General features: G+C 35.4%; 2 protein-coding genes across 2 annotated transcripts; both read right to left on the reverse strand.

Annotated features, from left to right (window-relative positions):
• Positions 1-149: 149 nt before the first annotated feature.
• LOC128189160 (uncharacterized) lies at positions 150-7,192 on the reverse strand. The gene is made up of 6 exons (XM_052860653.1): positions 7,065-7,192; positions 6,305-6,457; positions 5,431-5,632; positions 5,106-5,229; positions 3,951-4,642; positions 150-3,808 (listed from the first exon to the last, which is right to left on the reverse strand). Exons 2-6 carry the CDS (start codon positions 6,405-6,407, stop codon positions 1,354-1,356), a joined length of 3,576 nt encoding a protein of 1,191 aa, XP_052716613.1. The 5' UTR covers positions 6,408-6,457; positions 7,065-7,192; the 3' UTR covers positions 150-1,353.
• Positions 7,193-7,928: 736 nt separating this feature from the next.
• Positions 7,929-21,423, reverse strand: LOC128190347 (centromere protein L-like). Its single transcript, XM_052862367.1, has 12 exons — positions 21,339-21,423; positions 20,347-20,518; positions 18,855-18,926; positions 18,567-18,679; positions 17,742-17,826; positions 17,397-17,444; positions 14,582-14,739; positions 14,015-14,108; positions 13,023-13,134; positions 12,430-12,532; positions 11,152-11,214; positions 7,929-9,901 (listed from the first exon to the last, which is right to left on the reverse strand). Exons 2-12 carry the CDS (start codon positions 20,504-20,506, stop codon positions 9,824-9,826), a joined length of 1,086 nt encoding a protein of 361 aa, XP_052718327.1. The 5' UTR covers positions 20,507-20,518; positions 21,339-21,423; the 3' UTR covers positions 7,929-9,823.
• Positions 21,424-22,448: the final 1,025 nt, after the last annotated feature.

Below are 22,448 nucleotides of genomic sequence, written 5' to 3' on the forward strand. Positions count from 1 at the left end.
CATAAAATATTCAGGCTACGAATATCTACCTAGCGGCTAGGCTAGCTTACTGTTCAACTACGTAGCAGCTACGATCTTGAACGCAACCCTGATAAAGTATATGTTGTAGTTTTGATTGCAAGAATGATTCACAAGAAAGACTGCATACATACATTTTGTAAATTTTAATTGCTTTATACTGGTATTTAAACATAAATATAACAACAATTGGTCAACCACAAAAATATCACTTGAAACTTTAAAGAAAAAAAATTATCATAAGTCCACTTGAGTAAATAACATTTATCAAGCACTCATGATTAAGCACGTACAAACTAAGTATTTCTATATACTCATTCATCACTAATACATGGTATTAATTATGATGGTTTACGTTGTTAATTTATTTCATTTCAACCAACTTTGATTCCCATCAAAATATTCTTTCAAATGAAAGAAATTATATAAAATGTTTAAATTAGGGAAATCCATTGTAGGTTATATCTATATAGGCACATGCAATTGAAATTTAACATGCGCAATAAATAAAATTCTTGAAACATTCATAATGAAAAAAATCTTCATACAATTGTTATTTGATGTGCAATAAATAAAATTCTAGTACTATTTTAAATGAACAAAATTTTAGTTATGAACATAAAAATAAATTTTGACATAAAAGTGAGAAAAAAAAACCCAACACTATATGCTCTACAAACTGTCTCATTACAACTCATACATGTAGGCCATGTTTTTATCTATTACATCAGTCAATAAATAAAAAAAAAATATTCTGCTATGAACGTAAAAATAAATTTTGATATAAAGAGAGGGGAAAAAAAACACTACATGCTCCACCAACCATCTCAATACAACTAATACACCATGTTTTTACCCACTACATTGGTCAATAAATGATAAAGAATAAAAAAAAAAAATCAAAACAATGAAAGTTTTTAAAATTCAAAATCATGCTTTAATAATCCTTGTAAACTCAAAATTATGCAGTGAATTGCTAGTACCTGGCATATTGGCACCTTTATAATTTTCAAGTTTTAGATACCAGTTTCTCAATCTGAAACATAAAGAGATTGATGCATTACATTGTGTATGTCTACCCTCAAGAAATGGAGGTAAAAAATATATATCTGCAAGCATTTAAGTTAATAAGAGCAATGTGCATGTCTACCCAAAAAAAAAATTGAATGTAAAAAATATATCTCTGCAAGCATTAAGTTAATATAAGCAAAAACTTAATCAAGCTGAGTGAAAATGAATGCATATTGCATAAACTATACATGCAATATATCAAACAGAAAAATGTTGATTATGCTTTGCACCAACATAGATGTTCAAGCAATAACTGAAAATAACTCATCTCTGTGTTTTAAGAGTGATGGGTTTATAGACAGGAGCTTTGGATCTGGGGAGGGGAGGATTTCCTAAGATAATATCTGCTGCTTTTTCAGCAACCATAATTGTTGGGCCATTCAGGTTTCCACTAACAACACTTGGCATAATGGAGGCATCGACAACTCTAAGCCCTTCAATGCCATACACTCTTGTACTGGGATCAACTACTGCCATCTTATCTGAATCTGGTCCCATCTTACAGGTGCAAGATGGATGATAGGCACTGTCAGCCATGTTTCTATTGTAATTATCAATGTCTTTGTCACTTTGGACATGAACCCCTGGGGCTAACTCAGGACCTCTGTACGAATCAAATGCCTTCTGCTGGAAGATTTCTCTGGTTAGTTTGATGCTGTCTCTCATCTCCCGTATGTCCTGTTCGGTTGAGAGATAATTAGCAACAATGCGAGGATGCTCCTTGGGATCTGGAGACTTCAGCTTGAGAAATCCCCTGCTGGTGGGGCGCATAGGACCAACATGAGCCTGGAAAGCATGTCTGTCTCCTGCTTTTCGTCCATGATCATTGACTGTTGAGGGAAGGAAATGGTACTGGATGTTGGGGTGTTCTACTCCAGGTTCACTCCGGATAAATCCTCCTGCTTCCAGATGAGCTGTTGCTCCATCCCCTGTCTGATTAATAAACCACTGCAGACCTATTTTGATCATCACATGAGGAAATTTCCATTGAGCTTTGTACAGTGTTATGGGCTTTTTACATTCTTGTTGAACATACACCTCAAGATGATCCTGTAGGTTTTCACCAACTCCTGGCAAATGCTGGACAATAGGAATATCAAGTTTACGAAGATCATCTGCATTCCCAATTCCAGAGAGCATCAGAAGCTGTGGGGAATTGATAGCACCACCACAAAGTATAATTTCTTCTGCATATTCTGTTTTGATATCAGAAAATCTTTCATACTCGATACCCACTGCCCTCTTGCCATCAAATAGAATGCGCCTTGATAAAGACCTATCCTCAGTTGTTAGATTAGCTCTTTGATTAACAATAGGGTGTAAGTAAGCTGCTGCAGCACTGCATCTCTTGCCTTTTCCAATGGTCATGTCCATCCATCCAAAGCCCTCTTGTTGGTAGCCATTCATGTCATCTGTAAAGGGATACCCTGCCTGCACTCCTGCTTCAATAAAGGCATGGAACAGTGGATTGTTGGTCTTTCCTCTGGACACCTGGAGTGGGCCATCACCACCTCTGTAATCGTTAGCTCCTAGCTCATGACACTGGGCTTTGCGGAAATATGGCAAGCAATCTGCATAGGACCAGCCCTTGGCACCTTCCTTCTCCCATCTATCATAGTCTAAGGCATGACCTCTGATGTACACCATGGCATTGAGGGCCGAGGAACCTCCCCAGACCCGTCCCCTGGGCCAATACATGACTCTGTTGTTCATGCCTTTCTCTGGTTCTGTATGGTAGTACCAGTTGTACTTGTCATCACACAGATTATACATCAAGGCAGCCGGCATGTAAATCTTCCAGGAGTCCCAGTGCCACAAATCTCTCGGACCTGCTTCTAGAAGCAAGACGCTTTTCGCTGGATCAGCACTAAGGCGGTTTGCTAATGTGCAGCCTGCAGAGCCTGCCCCAACAATGATATAATCATATTTAGTCTTGTTAGAGGCTACATGTACTAAGCGATGACTGGATGTGCTAAAGCTCCTACTAGGTTGGTGCATAAATGAACCTTGAGATAAAGAAGAAAAGCCTCTTGCAAACATTTTCATACCTTCTTTTTGAGATTGTGGTTTAGAGTCAGTTGTTTTTCCTTTTTCGAGGATAAGATCACAAATATTTGATATGCTAGGAATGATATGGTCCGCATAATTTTTTAACTGTTCTTCAGAGCTCACACCTGATAAAACTCCAATTTTTTTCTGAACAAAAGCGGACTGACCCATTTGAAGGTCTCCTATGGAGTCGCCCACTACTACAGTCCTTGATGGACTCACTTTCAGCTCGTCACAGATCAGCAGGGTGTTGTGTCCAGAGGGACGAGGCTGGGAGATGGGATCATCCCCACATATCAACATGTCCACGTATTGCGACAATCCCAAACGTATCAGATCAGAAATAACAAATTCTCTTGGCTCTCCAGTATTGATGGCAATTTTGATCCCATTATTCTTAAGCTTTTGAAACATCTCCTCAATATTCGGACAAATTGGGGAGGGCTGAGATTTTAAAATAAAGTCGGCTTCCTTCCATATTTGATTGACAATCATGATGGCTTCTTGGTAGAATATTCCTTCTCGTCTCAAGGCTTCCACTAAAACTCCTTTGGCCTCGGATGATGTGCCCTCCGATAGGATACCATGCATCACTCGAGTTGCATCTTTATTCAATCCCAACAGTCTGTTGACTTTTTCTGACAGATCCAAACCAGTCATTTGCTTCAATCTAAAAATATAATAGTAAATTTTAATCGAAACGAAATATTCTGTAACAATTATTATCTAGTACAACGAAAAATGTTAAAATAAAATTTTGGCACAAATCAATCAATCACAATAAAATCATTTCAAATGGCAGTTATATTCACCTTGAGCAGAAAAACTCCACAAACTTTGGATATCGTCTATGTAAACAGATCAGAGTTCCATGGAGATCAAACACGACTAAATCTGCCATTGATTTCTTACTGCTGGCCTTCATCTTTTCGTTCTCATTTGGCTCCACAAGAAACCTCTCATATGGAGAATATGCATAGCAGCTCTTCCATTCCTCATAAGGTAAAATAAGAGGCAGAATGTCCTCGATATCATTGACCACATGGTCAGCGTGGGGCAACAAATCCCCAGTCTGTCCGACCCCGCTCAGAACCCCCACACTCCAACCTAACTTGGCTGACTTTCCGAGCAGCATGTCTGTCTTGGTATCTCCCACCATCACAGCGTCTGATGGATCGATCCCAAGTTTTTCACAGATTTTCAAAGCATTATATGGAGCTGGCTTAGGTTCTGTGTCTGGATCGTCTCCACAAATCACATGCTCAAAATACTTTGTAAGACCTAGTTCCTCCAGCAAGGCATCGGTGCCTTTACGATTGTCAGATGTGATGAGAGCGATTTTCACATTGTTCATCTTTAAGATCTTGAAGAGGGTCTCTAGATCTCCTAGCTTCTTCATTTCCTCTGGATTTCTGGCATTTCCCTCCATCCACACTGAATCCAAAATTTGCCGAACTTCAGACTCTTCCATTCCTTCAGCAACTAACATCTTTGTCATTTCATCCTGAAATTGTAGTGAAACACTAGATGGTTATTTTATGACTTTTTTCAAAGATTTTTGTTTCAGTAAATCAAGTAAATGAGTAAATGATAGTTTGAAGTAAAAACGCTGACAGAATATATATTGGTGGCTGTTTTACATTTCAAAATAAAATGACAAAGCGCTACTGTGTAGTAAATTACTGTAATTTTCTCAATATTCATTGAATAACAATTTTCACAGATTTCATTGTTGACTTGCTCTACTGGATTAAATGTTCATTGGAGTGCAGTATCTAACAATATATTGTATTGATAAGATCATTGGCCACAAATTGAAGTATCCTTGAAAGACTGACTTTCAGTAAACCTACAAAAATTGATGCCTAATTGCCCATGAAGATCAATTAATGACACCTGTATATTTTGCTTCAAATAACCTCCAACAGATTCAAAGAAAAAACTTTTGTGAGAAAAATATGGTTTACCTTAATTTCACCTGATGTGGCCTCAGCCAGTAGCCCTGGCATCACCTTTTGTTTTTTGGTACAAAAGCCCAAGACATCATATATCTTGTCCTGAATTCCTACTCGCCCTGTTGCTTCTTCAATTCTAAAGCAAAAATTTGAGAAACAATGTATAATTTTCATTGTTCTTTTTTTTCAAATCTTCTATCCTGTTTCTTACATACAGTGCTTGTTTTGATTAATAACCTCTAAGTTTTTATTGGTGTATAGTTGATACTGAAAGTGACATCTGAATTTTCAAGACTAAGATCGCTGTAAAATGGCAGTGAAATAAATAAGTACATACTTGGCCACAATTTTTTTGGCCCAGGGTGTCCACATGGCATGAAAACAGATGAGGGTTCCATCCTTGTCAAATATGACGAGAGATGCTTTCTTGGTTTTGTCTGTGCGGAGAGTGACATTGTTGACGGTCACATTCTCAGGCCTTAGGCTGGGAGCAGACCATGACACACTTCTACTGGATTCCAAAGACTTCGAGTGTCTCCCTGTCAAAATAAATTTGTAGGTCAGTTTCCAAAAATGAATCAATGTTTATTTTTTCAAAAACTTATGCACATGTACCGGTACTATCAAATGTACCCAAGTAACAACGAATTGTTCCAATAAAAATGCAAAATTACGAAAGTGCAAATACTGGTAATTAGAGATGGATTTGTCAATAAAGAAATTCCTACTGAAGACTACGATTTATAACTATATAGATACTGACAGGGTTGAAATCTACACAATCCAGTCCTAACTAGTTTATTGATCAATAGAAATCTTCAGTAACCTAAAAAAATCAAGGACTGCGAGAAATAATCATGAAGATGTCAGACTTAAATATCATATATGATGACTTAGCTAATTTTTTTTTATCTAACGTACTGATATACATAAACAATAAACTTTATCTACTCTAGACTACTGCTGGTAGTTCTGGAAAAGCTGTGAAGCATGACTTCTAAAGGTTGAAAACCCAAGTCAAACCCAGGGCCTCTGGAATATCATGCTAGTACCCTTACCACAGTGAGGTAACTGATATTTATAATAATGTATTTAGACTGACATTCATATATTCTCTTGTCAAGTCTGGAATCCTAACAATTTAAAATTCCAAAAAAGTGATGATTATTTGAAAACAGAATATAAGAAAAGGGCCTGTAGTTAAAGCTTACTTGTTTTTCTGGAGTTGTTTTTTCCTGTCACAGCGGAACACACAGATCTTGGGTGTATGCATCGCTGTATCTGGGAGGTTCGGGTTATTAGTCGACACAGCATTTTCTTTCCTGATACCAAGGACTGGTGTTTATATTTCCATCACTATGTACCTGTTAAAAACAAGAGGAGTTGAAGCATAAAATTTGCCATCCCCCAAACCCATTAAACACAGGCTGTGCCAACATCTCAAAAACTTTGCATACTTTGGCCATACCAATATGTCTAGACACAACACCGTCATGAGTTTGACCACATATTATAGATAACGTCCAAGGATAAGCACGGAATATGACCAAGGACTTGACCATGCAATGAACAAATGAATATCCCACGGTGGGACTGGCATACGCTACAGTACCATCAATTTCCAGCACACATTGTTTTCATATTTATAGACATTATGGTTTATAGCATCGTGATGGGCATTGCCACATCCATGGTTACAGACCACTAATTTATGAAAGCCGGTTGATTTGTTATTTTACAAAGGCCTTATTAAATTACATGTCTTTGAAGGACGTGTATGGGTGTATGTCGCCTTGAAACCTTCCTTATTTAGGTGACAGAGAGTTGGACTTTAGTGGTCATATGTTGTCTATGAGTGAATGTCAATGCATGCAAACACTGAAGCAATTCATTAGCCCCGGCCCGTACTCCTCCCTTCCATCAGACATTTTTATATCTTCCTTTCTTATCCTCGTTACCAAAGTTACTTACCTAAAATAAGAGACAGGTTATGTCCATTCCAACTTTGAATCATATAATACACAGACTTCGCGTCCTTTAGTACCAACAACAGGGTCTGTCACAGTACTTTTCCTACCGCGTGTCTTTACGCTTTGCTGATCATCTCATGAATATTAACAAAAATTAACCAATCAGGAAGCGGCTATTTCTTTTTACTCATGAATAAACAACATTATATGAAGAGGGGTCGTAGGCCTACAAGAGTACTCATAACTCTCTATAGGAGAAGGAGTATCTGACATGGCGCTTTTTTTTCTGCTAGCTGACAGTGCCTCAAATTAAAATTTAAAAAAATAAATAATCAAGAAAAATAGAATACTGAATTAAAAAAAAGCTAAAATAAATTGTCATACGTACCACAGACATAAATGTTATTTATGTCTTTGGTCACACATATATATAATACTGGCCTTTAGGCGTCGGGACCGTAGCCCCCCCCCCCCCCCCCTCCCCATAATAAAAAAAACGGATTAGAAATTTCATGATTTGAAGAAAAAAAATTGGGCAAGATTTTGGGGTAAGATTGGAGTATAATTGCAAACGCAAATGGTTGTTTTCCGTGTTAATTATAGTTTTACACTTCTGAAACATAGATGATCTCGTTAACTGTGGTTTACATAATGTAAAATATAGATTATCGTTGTTAACTATTATATAGTTTACAACCCTTAAACATAGTTTTTCAACTGTGAGACTATGATTAGCCAATTTTGTGAATTTCGCATGTCATACACAACCCCTAAGACTTAAGGTTTGACATTGGCTATGCATAAAAAAAACCCCAAAAACTGTCCAGAAATTGAGTCATCCAGTTTACTGTAATCATTATTAGAATTAGAAATCAAAGGAGACACATTCATTCAATACATTGTTTATTAATTTTATACAAGCAATTTAAATACAATACTGTAAGAGTTCCAGTAAGACCGGTAATAACAACAGATTAAAACAACAACAAATCTGCAGATGTTATCATTTGTTAAAACCTGTAAAACAATTCAAATAACAATTTTTCAGAATTAAATTCCTGTTAAAATGAAAATTAAACATATTCAACTGCATTATTCAATTATAAAAAGTACTGAAAATTACAACCAGATCTCAACAATGCAATTGTCTTACATAAAATGATGAATGTATATATACACACCTACAAACAAAATACATAAATATTAATATTATGGATAACATGTACTTGTAGCTTTAAAAGCAAAGAGAAAAGTATTTTTTTTAAAGGTAACCCCCCCCCCCCCCCCCCCCACACACTACTTCTGAACCAAAATTAACCGATTGAACATTTAAAATAGGATATATTTGGTTACCACTGGTGAAGTAAGGTTACAGGCACCTGTGAGTAAGGTTTCCCCATTTCAATTTTCAATAATACACATATACTTACAACAATATACATTAGAATATTCCTTTCATTAAAAATGATATACATTTATCTACCGTAAAAGCTATACATTTGGCAAAAAAAAGCCTTCATTCTATTAATTTATACCTTATTTTTCAAAGGGGTGTGTGTGTGTGCACAAATCATTTATTAAGACTTAAATCTCATACTATCAGGCAAAATTATATACAATATAGATCGATTTATACGTAAAGACAAAGTTTATCTAGATTTAATTCAAATGCCAAAAACATATTCATAATCAAACTGCAACCTTTGAAATAAATATTTTCGTGGGAATAATTTTAAGAAGTTTCAAATACTAAAAAAGTTTTTTAATAGTTAATCCACAAAAGTATAGAAAAAAACAAAGAACTATATATGAGTTGAATTTGGCCCCCATAATTTGCCATTTTTTAAGTGTTTCGGGAACTCTAAAATGGTATGTTAATTTTAAGAAGAGTTGTAATAAAATATATTTTCCACCTATTTGTTTGATTTATTTGCACTCACTTGCAGTATATGACGTCAGAAGTGACGCTATTTCTATAATTCAATCAAAATATAGTCAAAAATTGACATTTTTCCATCTTTTAATGAATGGGAAGTATAGAGCGCATGCTTGAACAAGGAAAATTTTTGTGTCGGTTATTAGTCTTGACTAGTTACATCTCTGATTAAAATATTTTGTTTGTTCAAGCATGCGCTCTATGTTCTCTGAAAGAAAAACTGCTTGAAAACAAGCCGTTTTATGCTAAAATTGCAAAAATGGCGGGAAAAGGTTGTCTTTATGATATCATATTTTTAAATTGTGGGCACTTGAATCAAAATGATCATAATGTAAAAACATCACATACCGGTATATATCTGTATAAAGAAAACAAAGAATTACAGTAATATGATGATGTTCATTTTAGGAGGCCATTTTAGGCCCATATCATATATAGTCCTTTGCTAACAAATATATGTTACATGTACCTTGTATTAATGCACCTGTATGCACCTGTATCTATTAGTTTTTGTGAATTTAAAATTTAATGCAACATATCTTTACTGTTCATATGCTATTATAAAAACACAATACATCTGATCTAATGAGTTGGGTGTTTGCCGATTATTGTTCCATTATACAGTTCCAATAATAATGTTTGTGCCAAGAAATATTAAAGTTGACAAGTGCCTGATAAATATGCAAATTTAACAAAAAACAAAAAATAACCGAAATTCCCACAAAATATCATTGGTGAACATGCATTGATAAAACTGTAAAATGATCCTAGAGTTGTTTTTTTCCCCTGGAAAAAGAACAGTTGACCACTGCTTTTGACCATTGTCACACCAGAGAGAAATGTTCCATAGAGAGTTCTGTTAAATGTCGCAGAATACAACTGACATGTTCTGCCGAATATATCTGAAAAATAAATATTGAGAAACTTATAATTTCCTTGGTTGCTTATATTGATACAAAATCATTGTAAGCTTTGTATCTGATTGAATGCATTGTCACAAACCATAAACACACATTCTTTCTCTCACTTGGCTCTGCTTGAATGAGAAGGAATAATTTCTTGCTCATTAAAATATTTAGTGGTACTCTAAATACAATACTGGGATCCATCTGTTTGGGAATAGGGTTGCTCCAGACATTAAATTTTCAAATTGAACTACATGTACATATACATTATACAGATATGCGCATTATGCAATAATACCATATGTCCAAGTTATCAATTTTTGCTTAACTTTTGACACTATTTTTTCTACACATCTGAACCCAATTTAACTACAGTGTACTAGTTTATTCTTTTTCAAGAATGAAGAAATTGACAAACCCCATTTTAAATAAATACATGGATTGCCAAATGAAAATAAATAATCCACAAAGATTTCATACTGTAAAGATATAGAAAATGTGCAAAGGTGTTCTGAAATAAAGCAGAATAAACTAAAGTTGCCAAATTCATGTAAAAATTGGCCAATATTAAAATCTGATAAATTTTTGTCAATATTCATGGAAACAAAATTCCTGTATATAAGAGGAGGATTTCTTTTCAATCCAGTAATTGATTTTAAAGGGACTTAGACACAATTTCACTGAAAATTTTCAAATTTTATTTTTCTATTTCCAATATTTATAATGAAGCAAGATACAGAGTTTATAATTCTTTGTTTTGTAAACAAAGCTCGAATATTGTCATTTTTGACATTTGTGTTGTATTGGTGTAAGTTTCAATCAAATGTATCTTTCTTTAGTTGATAATAGTATTTATGATGATATTGAATTAGTTTAAATTGTTTTTTACATGTCATTTTGTCTAAAAAATTATAATTCTCTACATTACATTTTTGGTAAACAACTATAAGACTCGAGCTTTGTTTACATAACAATCAATTCTTACCTCTGTATCTCGCTTGTAACTTGACTTTAACATTCAATATTTTAGTCAATCATTTAAAACGCACCAGTAAACCATTTTATACATGAAAATGATCTCAAATCATGTCTAAGTCCCTTTAACTACTTGTATTCTTTACAAGTATGCATCTTTATTTACCATAATTGTTTGGGGTTTTTTTTTTTTGAAAGAAGCCTCTAATTATAATGCAGAAAGAAAATATGAAACAAAAACAAAAGAGAAAAAAAATACATAAAATTTATACCTTTAAAATGCCATCTCTACCAATGTAGCATAACGATGTTCCAACACAGGAGAGCTGCATAGCCTAAAATAAATCAAAAGTTCTTCACAAATCATTGTAATATATCGTTTCAGAGAGAGAGAGACGGTTTTCTGATGTCAAGCTATAGATAGTTTTAAAGGGAGACAATTTTGGAAGATTTTTTTTCCTATCTGCAGACACATTGGAGTTCATCATGTCTAGACTTTGAATATGTCTTATTTTCATAAAAATAATTGAAAACTTTGAAATTTCAATAAAAGTTAACTTGCAATTAAAACTCTTTATACTGGAGATTGCAGTGCAGATAACACTATTTTTGGGAGTTGATTTTAATCAACTCTCCTATGCAGTTACTCTGGCAAACCAAAACTGAAACAGTGTTTGGACCTAAGCACAAATCATCACCGCTGACAAGAGTTAGTTCTTGAAAATAATCGATAAACTCGATGTAATGTACGCTGAAGCATTTTTTTTTAAAGGAAACTTATTTATAAATACCTAAGAAATAGTCAGATTTTAAATACTATGAACAATTTAGAAGTTTTTTGCAGTCGTATGTATTCCTACGCCAGAGTTCAATATAGTCTCGTTCAACCATCGGTTGTCTCCGTACATCTCTGACAAGCAGAGATCCAGTCTATATCTAGAGGTCGCACGAGCTTCACGTGACCTGGTATCTCTAACTTGAAAAAGACAGCTGAGCATCTGGTTGAACAAGACTAGAGTTCATTATTGGTTGGATCCATTCACTTTTTGAAATATTTCGAATACCGATACATAGTTTGATGAAATTCTATTTTTAAATATTACACAACATGATTCATAAGAGGTTTTCTCGAAATTCTTGTCGGAAAAGTCCGAAAAATCCATATAATAAAAATGTGTGTAATTCAAATAGAGATTATAAACAACTTGCCAAGGAAAATAACATATCGTTGATTTTAAGATAAATAATAATCGATGAAATCAACTCCCGTCAGTACTTCAGTACTTTGATTCTGACAAGTGTAGAATTGTTAAAACCTTATTTTATTCTTAATTGCTTATTAGAAGAACTTATTCCACCTCCAAGAAAACAGCAAACAGAAATAACTCCTCCCAAAAAATTGTCTTAAGCAAACTAACTATAGGATCTTTAGAACCATGGGGGGTATTTACTACTCAGAGGCAATTGGGATCCTATCAGTTCAGTTAAGGGAACAATTGTTACTGCAAATTCATTTGTTATGTAAGGTGAAGTTATCTATGGAAACTTACATTTAGTTTGACTCTAAAAAGGGAATAAAAGTGATCCTCTAGACTAGATATGAAGGTTGTCATTTCTTCCTCGGTGAACATGTCCGATTTGCTGTCATGAATGCTGAAATAATGTTTATATAATCTTTTTAAAAAAGTAAATATATACAATAATGATTACAAGTATTTAAAGATCATGCAAATTCAATGGGTAATTAAACTAAATTATAAATAGTTTGTTGCATTTATAGAGAAAAAAAAAATTCTACAACCTAACATATAATATTGTTTTTTTATGCAAAGGTCAATTTGCTGCTGAAATTTATGGTATCACCGCTTATGCAAATTACTGAAGTACAAAAATATGAATTATATTGTTCTTGTACATATAATATCTATTCAAACTAAACAGAATGAAACATCAAATAACCAAGGAGCCAGTTTAAGAATCAAAAAAATAAAAATTTGCACCAGCAGAAAAAAAAAACATTTACATTGGATATTCTCTACAACCAAATGTGTTAAATACACATTGATTCTAGTTCTCTTACTAAACATCAGGGTAAAATTGGTCTCCCTCAGGAAGAAAAGTTCAGATTTTGACATGACCGTACCTATTCCAAACTCGGAGACAATCTGCTGCCTCTATCGTGTATGTGATCTTTTTGATTCCCTCGCATTCACTGGGAACCTGGTACACCAATTCCACAGGCTTGTTCTTGCGATCTGGAAGAGCCAGTAATATTACTTATTAGGTTTGTTACTGACTGTTTACAGAAATTTGTGGGGTCGGTAAAGTCCATAGAAGGCGAGGCGGAGCCACAAATTTCTGTAAACAGTCAGTAACAAACCTAATAAGTGTTTTGTTTTGTCGAGGACCTAAAGTTTGATATGAAAACAACAAAAGATAATATATAACAATTAAATTCATTGGCTTATTCTCTAATTTTGTACCTTTCTCGTCAGTCGTCTGTGCAAACCTGGATGCCATTGTATATATAGGATCATTTTATTACGTCACAGGCAAAGGGGGGTCACAAGGGGGGGGTTGAGGGGGGGGGGGTGTCGGTGTTGTATATAACTTCAATTTCAATCCCAATTTCCTTATTTTCATATCAATTTTTTACATCCTCCAAAAAAAGTGGGGGGGGGGGCCCACTCCATGATAATTCAATTTTTTATATGTATATTTTGAAAAATTAGTTGCTGCGAGAAAAAGTGGGGGGGGGGGGGGGGGGCGACCCCCCCCCCGGGCCCCAACTACCTGATGCTACGTGCTTGCTCTTAATATTTTGGGGCTTAAAAAAATTAAAGGTATGGTTGAACGTTTGTGTAAAAAATCAGCTCAAATAACGTTTCGTCCGCCATGTTGCCGTATACATTTTGACGCTTGCCGTGTAAAGAAATTCATAAGGCAATCACGTGACGCGATTCATCCAATGGTGTAGAGGCATTCTAGTCCGAGGCAAAACAATCATTGTTGTTGTACATGCATTGCAAACAAATAAAATATAGATCTTTCAGGATGTCAACCCAGGAAAATGATCTTCAACTTGTTCAAACTTAAAATATTGTTAGGGAGAGATGAAATAAAAGTTATATTTACTTGTATTTGCTAAAGCACCACTCCACATTGCAATCATCCAGGCCATATATACAGGCGGAAAAACCAGTGGGGATATCTTACAGTCAAAATGCCTCTGCAACAGAGAGATTAAAGCAAAGTTTATCCTAGTAACTTAGATAAGCTATTTCTAATATTTTCTTTTTATAAATGAAATAAAAAAAGTTGAAACATACAAACAGTAATCATATTTACATGTACTGTATATTTAAGCATAATTTAAGTGCTTCACTCCACAGTAAAAGTATGAAGTACCAGGTAATATAAAACATTAACATGTTCTTCTTATTAAAATATGCAGGATATACAAACAAATGAAATGCTTAATTTATAGATAATCTATATCTATAATCTAGATAATCTAATTTCATTTGAGGATGAAGAAATGAAGAAATGGATGAATGACTTGGACAAGATTGTACCTGCAGCCAAAGATTCCTTTGTCTGTTTGTCTGTGAGTGTAAGAATTGGACCATACTGTAACTGTAGCCATGTGATGAGGATCTAATTGTATGTTTGTGAATGAATAAATAAATTTTCAGACTATACCATTAGCCAGGTAATGAGGACATCTGTCATTGCTACGGTTGACTTCACAAGGAGGACGGGGTAGTAGGTAAAGTGGCCCTTCACATCGGGGATCAGCAGGTCCCCCTCCATCTCCACTCCGCACAGCGTGGCCGTCAGAATGACAGTGTCCACGGTTCCTGGAACAACAACGAGCGCAATTGAATGTTCAGTGACTTCTACGGGGCTATTCTTAGAAGTTCCTCCTAAGAATACTGAATTCCCCCAATCACAGTAAATTAATACAACTCATGTAATTCAAATTACAAATGTCAAGAAAAAATTTCAAAGCCTTAATACCTGTAGTTACCATAAGAGATTACCTGGTAACTAATCAAGACAAGAGGCCCATGGGCCACATCGCTCACCTGAAGAACAATAGGTATGATAAAGTCAGCTTAATGGAGTCATAATACAAACAATCTGGACAATGTACAATAATACATGTAGATCCTGTATAAATAAAATCCATTTTTCCCCCTTGGAACTCGGATAGCCCTGATTGCTGCCAACATTTACAAGAGCAGACTTTAATCACCGCTCCTGCACATATATAGGGACTCAACGTTACGCAGGCAGGGATGACCGCACACCTACGCAACTCAACAGGTACCAATGTTAAGGCAAGCAGAGATAACGCAAGCAGGGATGACCGCACACTTGCGCCAACAGCTCAACCTAACGCAGGGAGTGCCGCACACTTGCGCTTGAAAGGCCAGAACACCAGCAGGGATGACCATACACTAGTGCTCCGCCGCAACCACCACCAATACAAGCAGGTATGACCGCACACTTCTATTAATGCGATACAGGGCAGGAATGACCGCACACTCTGTATCGTAGGTTACAAATAACGAAGATTAGATAGAGCAGGGATGTCCACACCCTCAATCTCTCCATACCTGTTCAAGTTTAATCCCAAACAGTCGCTCATCACAATGCAATAGACACTGTCCCTATATATGTGCCAGCCTAAAATAATTCATAGTATCTAAAAAATTGGAAATCAAAAATACACAAACTAATCCGGCCTAACACAAAACTACTTATGCAGAACAACTTATATACATTGAATATTTATTATTGTATAAAAATAATCATCACAATAATTGGTTAACAGTGGATGCATTAATTAAAATAATCAAGAATCAATAAATCAAGGGCAATAACTCAAAACAGTAATACAAAAAGATTCTAATGAAAAAATAGCTGCCTGCTTCAATTGTTTAGTCATATCACATGTTGAGTATTGCAGTTCTCAATAAGATCTTTTACAATTGTTTATATATGGGATATTTAGCTACATCAAACTCTGAACCTTCTTGTGAGGCCGAAGAATTGTCCTGGAGCCAAAGTCTTAACAATTATAAAGAATCATCTTGCTGATTAGTTTCTGAGAAGAAGATTTTTAAAAATTTACTCTATATATATTCCTATGTAAAACTTTAACACCCCCCCCCCCATGTGGCCTCGCCCTACCCCCAGGGGTCATGATTTTCACAACTTTGAATCTACACTACCTGAGGATACTTCCAACAAGTTTCAGCTTTCCTGGCTGATTAGTTTCTGAGAAGAAGATTTTTAAATATTTACTCTATATATTCCTATGCAAAACTTCGACTCCCCCATTGTGCCTCACCCTACCCCCGGGGATCATAATTTTCACAACTTTGAATCTACACTACCTGAGGATGCTTCCACACGAGTTTCAGCTTTCCTGGCTGATTAGTTTCTGAGAAGAAAATTTTTTAAGATTTACTCTATAAATTCCTATGTAAAATTTTAACACCCCCCCCCCCCCCAATGTGGCCTCACCCTACCCCCGGGGATCATAATTTTCACAACTTTGAATCTACACTACCTGAGGATGCTTCCACACGAGTTTCAGCTTTCCTGGCTGATTAGTTTCTAAGAAAAAGATTTTTAAAGATGTACTCTATATATTCCTATGTAAAACTTCGACCCCCCATTTTGGCCCCACCCTACCCCCGGGGGTCATGATTTTCACAACTTTGATTCTACACTACCTGAGGATACTTCCACACAAGTTTCAGCTTTCCTGGCTGTTTAGTTTCTGAGAAGAAGATTTTTAAAGATTTACTCTATATATTCATATGTAAAACTTCGACCCCCCATTGTGGCCCCACCCTACCCCGGGGGGTCATGATTTTCACAACTTTGAATCTACACTACCTGAGGATGCTTCCACACAATTTTCAGCTTTCCTGGCTGTTTAGTTTCTATAGTTTCTGAGAAGAAGATTTTTTAAGATGTACTCTATATATTCCTATGTAAAACTTCGACCCCCCATTGTGGCCCCACCCTACCCCCAGGGGTCATGAATTTCACAACATTGAATCTACACTACCTGAGGATGCTTCCACATAAGTTTCAGCTTTCCTGGCTTTCTGGTTCTTGAGAAGAAGATTTTTGAAAATTTCTCAAAATTTTTCATTAATTTCTAATTATCTCCCCTTGAAAACGGGTGTGGCCCTTAATTTTCACAACTTTGAATCCCCTTTGCCTAAGGATGATTTGTGCCAAGTTTGGTTGAAATTGGCCTTGTAGTTCTTGAGAAGATGTTGAAAATGTGAAAAGTTTACGGACAGACGGACGGACAGACGGACGACAGACAAAATGTGATCAGAATAGCTCACTTGAGCTTTCAGCTCAGGTGAGCTAAAAACTAATGGATCTGCAGAATTGCTATCTTCCAAAAATCAAGAAATCACATGAAAATGTAACAACTTTTGTAATTTAATTACAACTTACAATATTACGCACTATAGATACCTACCTAAACCTTTTTTTCCTTTGACCAATATTTGTATAGCATCAGGGTCATCTAAAATTGATCACAATTTTGAATTAGAAAAGGAGTATCAATTATTACATATTTCCCATGTTTTTTTGTTATTGCACCTTGTGTCAAAGTTACAGGGTTTAACCTGTGTACCTTACCTAGTGCTAACAGAAAATATGCTTGTCCTGTGTTCAAACATACACCAAATACAGTAATTACCGGTAGAAATAAAACATGTTAAAACATAACTGTTATAGCATTTCATCCAAACAAGCTTACTTTTATAATAGCTATGTTGGTCAACATTTGAGATTTTACGTGTACTGATATATTTCTTACCAGCAGTCTTTTTCAATCCCTCTTGAACACAGAACAGTGCTTTTCTAGACACATTGTTCTCTACAAACAGTCCTTTCTGGTTAGCCTTCAATATCAAAAAAGAAATGTACAGCAATATTATAATTCAAAGAGGTTCTTCATACAGGAACTGTACAGTACTCCTGAAATAGAAATACCGGTACACATGTGTTACAAATTTCAATGAATTCAACAAAACAATCACATTCATGTTCATCATCTAAAATCTGGAAGGAAATGTGTATTTGCCATTTACTTCAAAATTTTTGGCAGAAATTTTCATTGATTCTAAGCAAAATTTCAATCACTCAGTGCAGAAGATGTAAGTTCAATTGAACTAATCTTTACACAAATTCACTGATATGGATTAGGAAGATAAAACAAGTCCTCCCCTATACTGTAAACCAAGTTCGCGTGCAGGAAATGTTTGCAAGGTTAGCAAGAGCCTCGTTGTCATGAATATTTCTCGGTACATGTACAAACCAGTCCTTGTCGTATGGTTGTTATAACACCACAAGGTTTGGTTGCAAAAATAAAGTCGTCGAGAACCAGTTTATTGGAAGTTAATTGCAAGATAATGTTATGGTGAATAAAAGTTGGTTTACAGAAACTGCTGCCAATTGTGCTACATGTATCTGACAAAGCTTTTGAGACTATTACACAGTCTCATACAAAGAAGAGACGGTTTAAAAACTCTAGCCCAAAAAATCACACCTTTGAATTAAAAAATAGGGTAAGTTTAAGTACCAAAAGATATGATAATACTTTGATGGCAGTTTAGTAGTTTTTAAAGATATTTGTTCTTACCGCCTCCACACATGAGGATAAAAGTTGGCCATAACGTTTCAGATCCTTTGGGGCACTGCTAAACTTGTAGAGAGGAGACAACTTAAACACCTTCCATGTTACATTGGTAAATCCTGATATCAAAGAGAGGTAAAAGTTTACAGTGAGAAAAAAGCTCAGGGACATAACTTCAGAACCCGTAAATGAAATACACTACAAAATTTCTAGAGACAGACATATTTACAAAAGAGCAGATTTATAAAATCAAAAATAGCCATTCATTTAATTTTAATTTTTACAATTTCAAACCTTTCAAGTCTTCAGCTTCAGAACTGCTGTCAGTGCGAGATTTTGTTCTTGTGTGAACGTTTTTCCTTCTACCTGAAATCAACAATAAAGCACTAAACTTTTCAGTCAAACCATAAGAAAACTTAGATAAAAATAGACCATTGAATGGGGTTTTATTATGGTCATGATGACTCAAAGGCGCCGGAACTTGTACCCATTTTTTGGGATTCAAATGAACAGACAAGTCATTACCGTAACTCTCCCTGAATGGGACACCAGTCCATTGCAGTTACTATTTTTATCTTGATGAACTTCAACAATTTGGACAAAGTGCTTTGTCAAAAAGCAAATCATTTTACATCAAGAGCTCACTGTGGGATTTAAACAAGCATTTACAGGCCAAATTCCTGTAAATACCGAGCCACAAGTTCCACATTTTTTATTACATGCACCAGTATAGCAGCATGTTTAATACATGTACTAGTATAAATATAGCATGATATCAAATGTGATATTGGAAATCATCACCTCTATACTCTGTCCCGAGTTTTTGCTTCCACCACTTTTTGCTTGATATTTCAACAATAGTAAATACCATTGTGCTCAAACTACGTTCATCCACTAATATGAAAAATGTCCAGATTATCTGTTTTGAAACGCCCCCTCTACGGCTTCAGGTTTCAATACACATCCCAAAATTGAAAGTCTACGGAGATTTTGCATTGCATCAGCCATTATTAAGCCCGGATGATAATGTTAAAAATTGCGCGATGTATTCCGAGTGTATTCCGAATGGAGAAAAGATGTAAACATTTCCCATTATAAATATCCGTTAGAAAATTGTTTTCGTTCCTGTGAAATTTTATGAGTGAAAAGGGATAAATGTTCAATGAAGATATTTTGGATATATTCCCTTTCATTGATTTCAATTGTATTTCTTTCCCAGGTATGTGTACTTTTATTAAAAATCATCAAAAATTGATGGAAGCAAAACTTGGGACAGACTATAGAAAACCATTGTTAATTCAATCAAGAGGTTAACAATCATTTTTTGAGGAATGACTACGGTATTTCAAATGTTACCCTCACTGGCATGCAATATTTATCATACTGAATGTTATAAAATGCAAAAACTATTTTCAGTTTTGTTTATTTGTGTTTATATAAAGTTTCAAAAAATCTGAAAGTATTGCTATTACTACTTCATGTTAGAGGCTGAGATTTTGTTGATTTTTTTCCTTCCACCGTAGTACAATATGTTGCTATATACTATAGAATAATAATGTCTGGTATTAAAGAATAAATTGTGTTTCACTTGAGATCATTCTTAGTTTCCAAGATATCATAAGTCATAGAGTTGGAGAGATTACAGTTGGTCACCATTACCAGTATAACTTTCATGGGAAGCCTAATGATAGGGGTGTCTCTAGTTTTTCAACTATCTTCATGATCTTGGTTCTATCTCTGTCTTTAAGAAACGTGGCTATAATACGCCCATATTCTAAGCCTGTACCTCTTGTGGTTGGCACAGCTGTGGATATCCTTCTACTTTGCGGTGTTCTACCATATGGAGTAAATCTCTTGGGAGTAAATCTATGTGAAAGTCTGGATTTAAACGTCTGAGGTGTAGTCATACATCTATTTGTTGACGTGCTGGTTTCTCCTGGCGCCATGTCTCATCATACCTGAAAGCAGTAGCATATTCTAAAAATTGCTTAGAATGAAATGTCGCTGTATATATTTACTCCTGTTATTCGCTTCGCTTTTAAATGAAAAGCTATATTTATGAAACTGTTTTATAATGTTCCCTTCCCCCAAAAAATACCAAGCCCCATTTTTTTAAATACCTCTCACCCAAAGAAACCCTTTTCCCAGAGAAATCTTCCTCTTGGAGAGCTATTTAGAATGAAATGTCACGGTATATATATATATACTCCTGTTATTTGCTTTGCCTCTGTATATATATACTCCTGTTAGTAGCTTCACGAAGCAAATAAGTCCCAAGGGTTTGCATCGTTATTTACTCCTGTTACTCACTTCGCTTTCAAATGAAAAGCAATATTTATGAAACTATCTAGGCCTATATACTCCTGTTTACAGAATAAATGGCTAAAAGTTTAATTGCTATTACGGCATAATTGGGTACTAGTTGTATGGAAAGAAAATGACAGGAGTCGAAATGTGTGGAATTAAAGTCATATTGGGTCGAGTGGATATTATAGACAGAGAAGGAGTGAAAGAGGAAACAGAGTACACTGGTATGCAGATAGATTTGACGTTAACGTCAACAACGACAAACTAATTTACTTCGCGAAATAAATAACAGGATTATGCAGGAATTCGGTCTAAGGGGTAATCTTCTTGATAACTTCTGGATCTGTCAGATCATCTGGTCTGGCACTGAAACGCCTCCCCAATAATGAAATACTTCAGCGCGTTCAGACGCCCCTGAAGTTCTATTCAGATTCGTAACAACCCCAGAAATATAGAAATAATTTTACTTACTCTGAACTGTATTTGTGAATCAATGTTTGGTACATTGAATTTCAATTTGCTTGTTGAAAACTGCCGCCATAAAGTAAACGGAAATACTTCACGATAAAGTATATAGAAAATTTTAACGGATGGAAAAAATATTTCCGAAACGCCCCCCCCCCCCCCCCCCCCAATTTATTTGCAATGCAAATAAGTCAATCGATTGTTTAGGAAACCGATAACACCACCCTTTTTTTAATCAAATAGAAAAGTGCAATGTGAAATGAAGACCTTGAATACTTTCACCCCGGCATCAGAGTCATAGATAACTTTCATATACGTAAACTCACTCGGACCTTACAAATGTATAGTTTATGACTTATCATGTCTATTAATTAAAAGAAATTTGAATGAACAGCCCCTGACCCCCCCCCTCCTCTAGATCCGCGCATGGTTTTCTTTTATACCTGTTCAATGCGCGGGTCTAGAGGGGGGTCGGGGGAAGGGGGGGTCGTGATGATCGCTCAGGGCACGGTCAACCCCAATGCTCACGTGACCAAGAACAAGGACCACTTAGTTATAATTATCAGACAGGCAGCATGGATTTTCTTTTTCCTCACAAACAAATATTGCATCTACAAAATGAACATCAAATAATATCTAAGATCAGTTCTATGTAATTACATGTGTCGTTATTCGGTGATAATAACTCTTCACTAATATACATGATGTCGGATGTCATAAACTTATGGGGTTAAACACAAATGGTATTATAAAAAAAAACAGATTTTTAATCTGCCTTTTGATGTATTCCGTTAGATTTATTTGATAAAGTTGATTGATGTGAAATTGGGGAAACGAAAATATTGCTGTTATTGCAGGCACGTAGCGTCGTTTCTGAAAGTGGAGGGGGGGGGGGGGGGCAGACTCATCCCCAAAAAAAAGAAAAGACAAAAAAGGCAACATCCCAAAAAAGCACGAAAATCCTTATCCGTGCGTGTGTGGTTGGGGGGGGGGGGGGGTGTAGCGTAGTAGCATTGTATACCTACAGTTAGTTTTCTTATTTATTTTTTTTTTTTTTTAGATTTTCTAAACATATCTTTTAACCATCTCCGATCCTCAGTAATGTTCGATAACTCT

Source organism: Crassostrea angulata, chromosome 6 (assembly GCF_025612915.1).
Source record: "Crassostrea angulata isolate pt1a10 chromosome 6, ASM2561291v2, whole genome shotgun sequence".
In the NCBI taxonomy this organism is placed as follows: domain Eukaryota; kingdom Metazoa; phylum Mollusca; class Bivalvia; order Ostreida; family Ostreidae; genus Magallana; species Magallana angulata.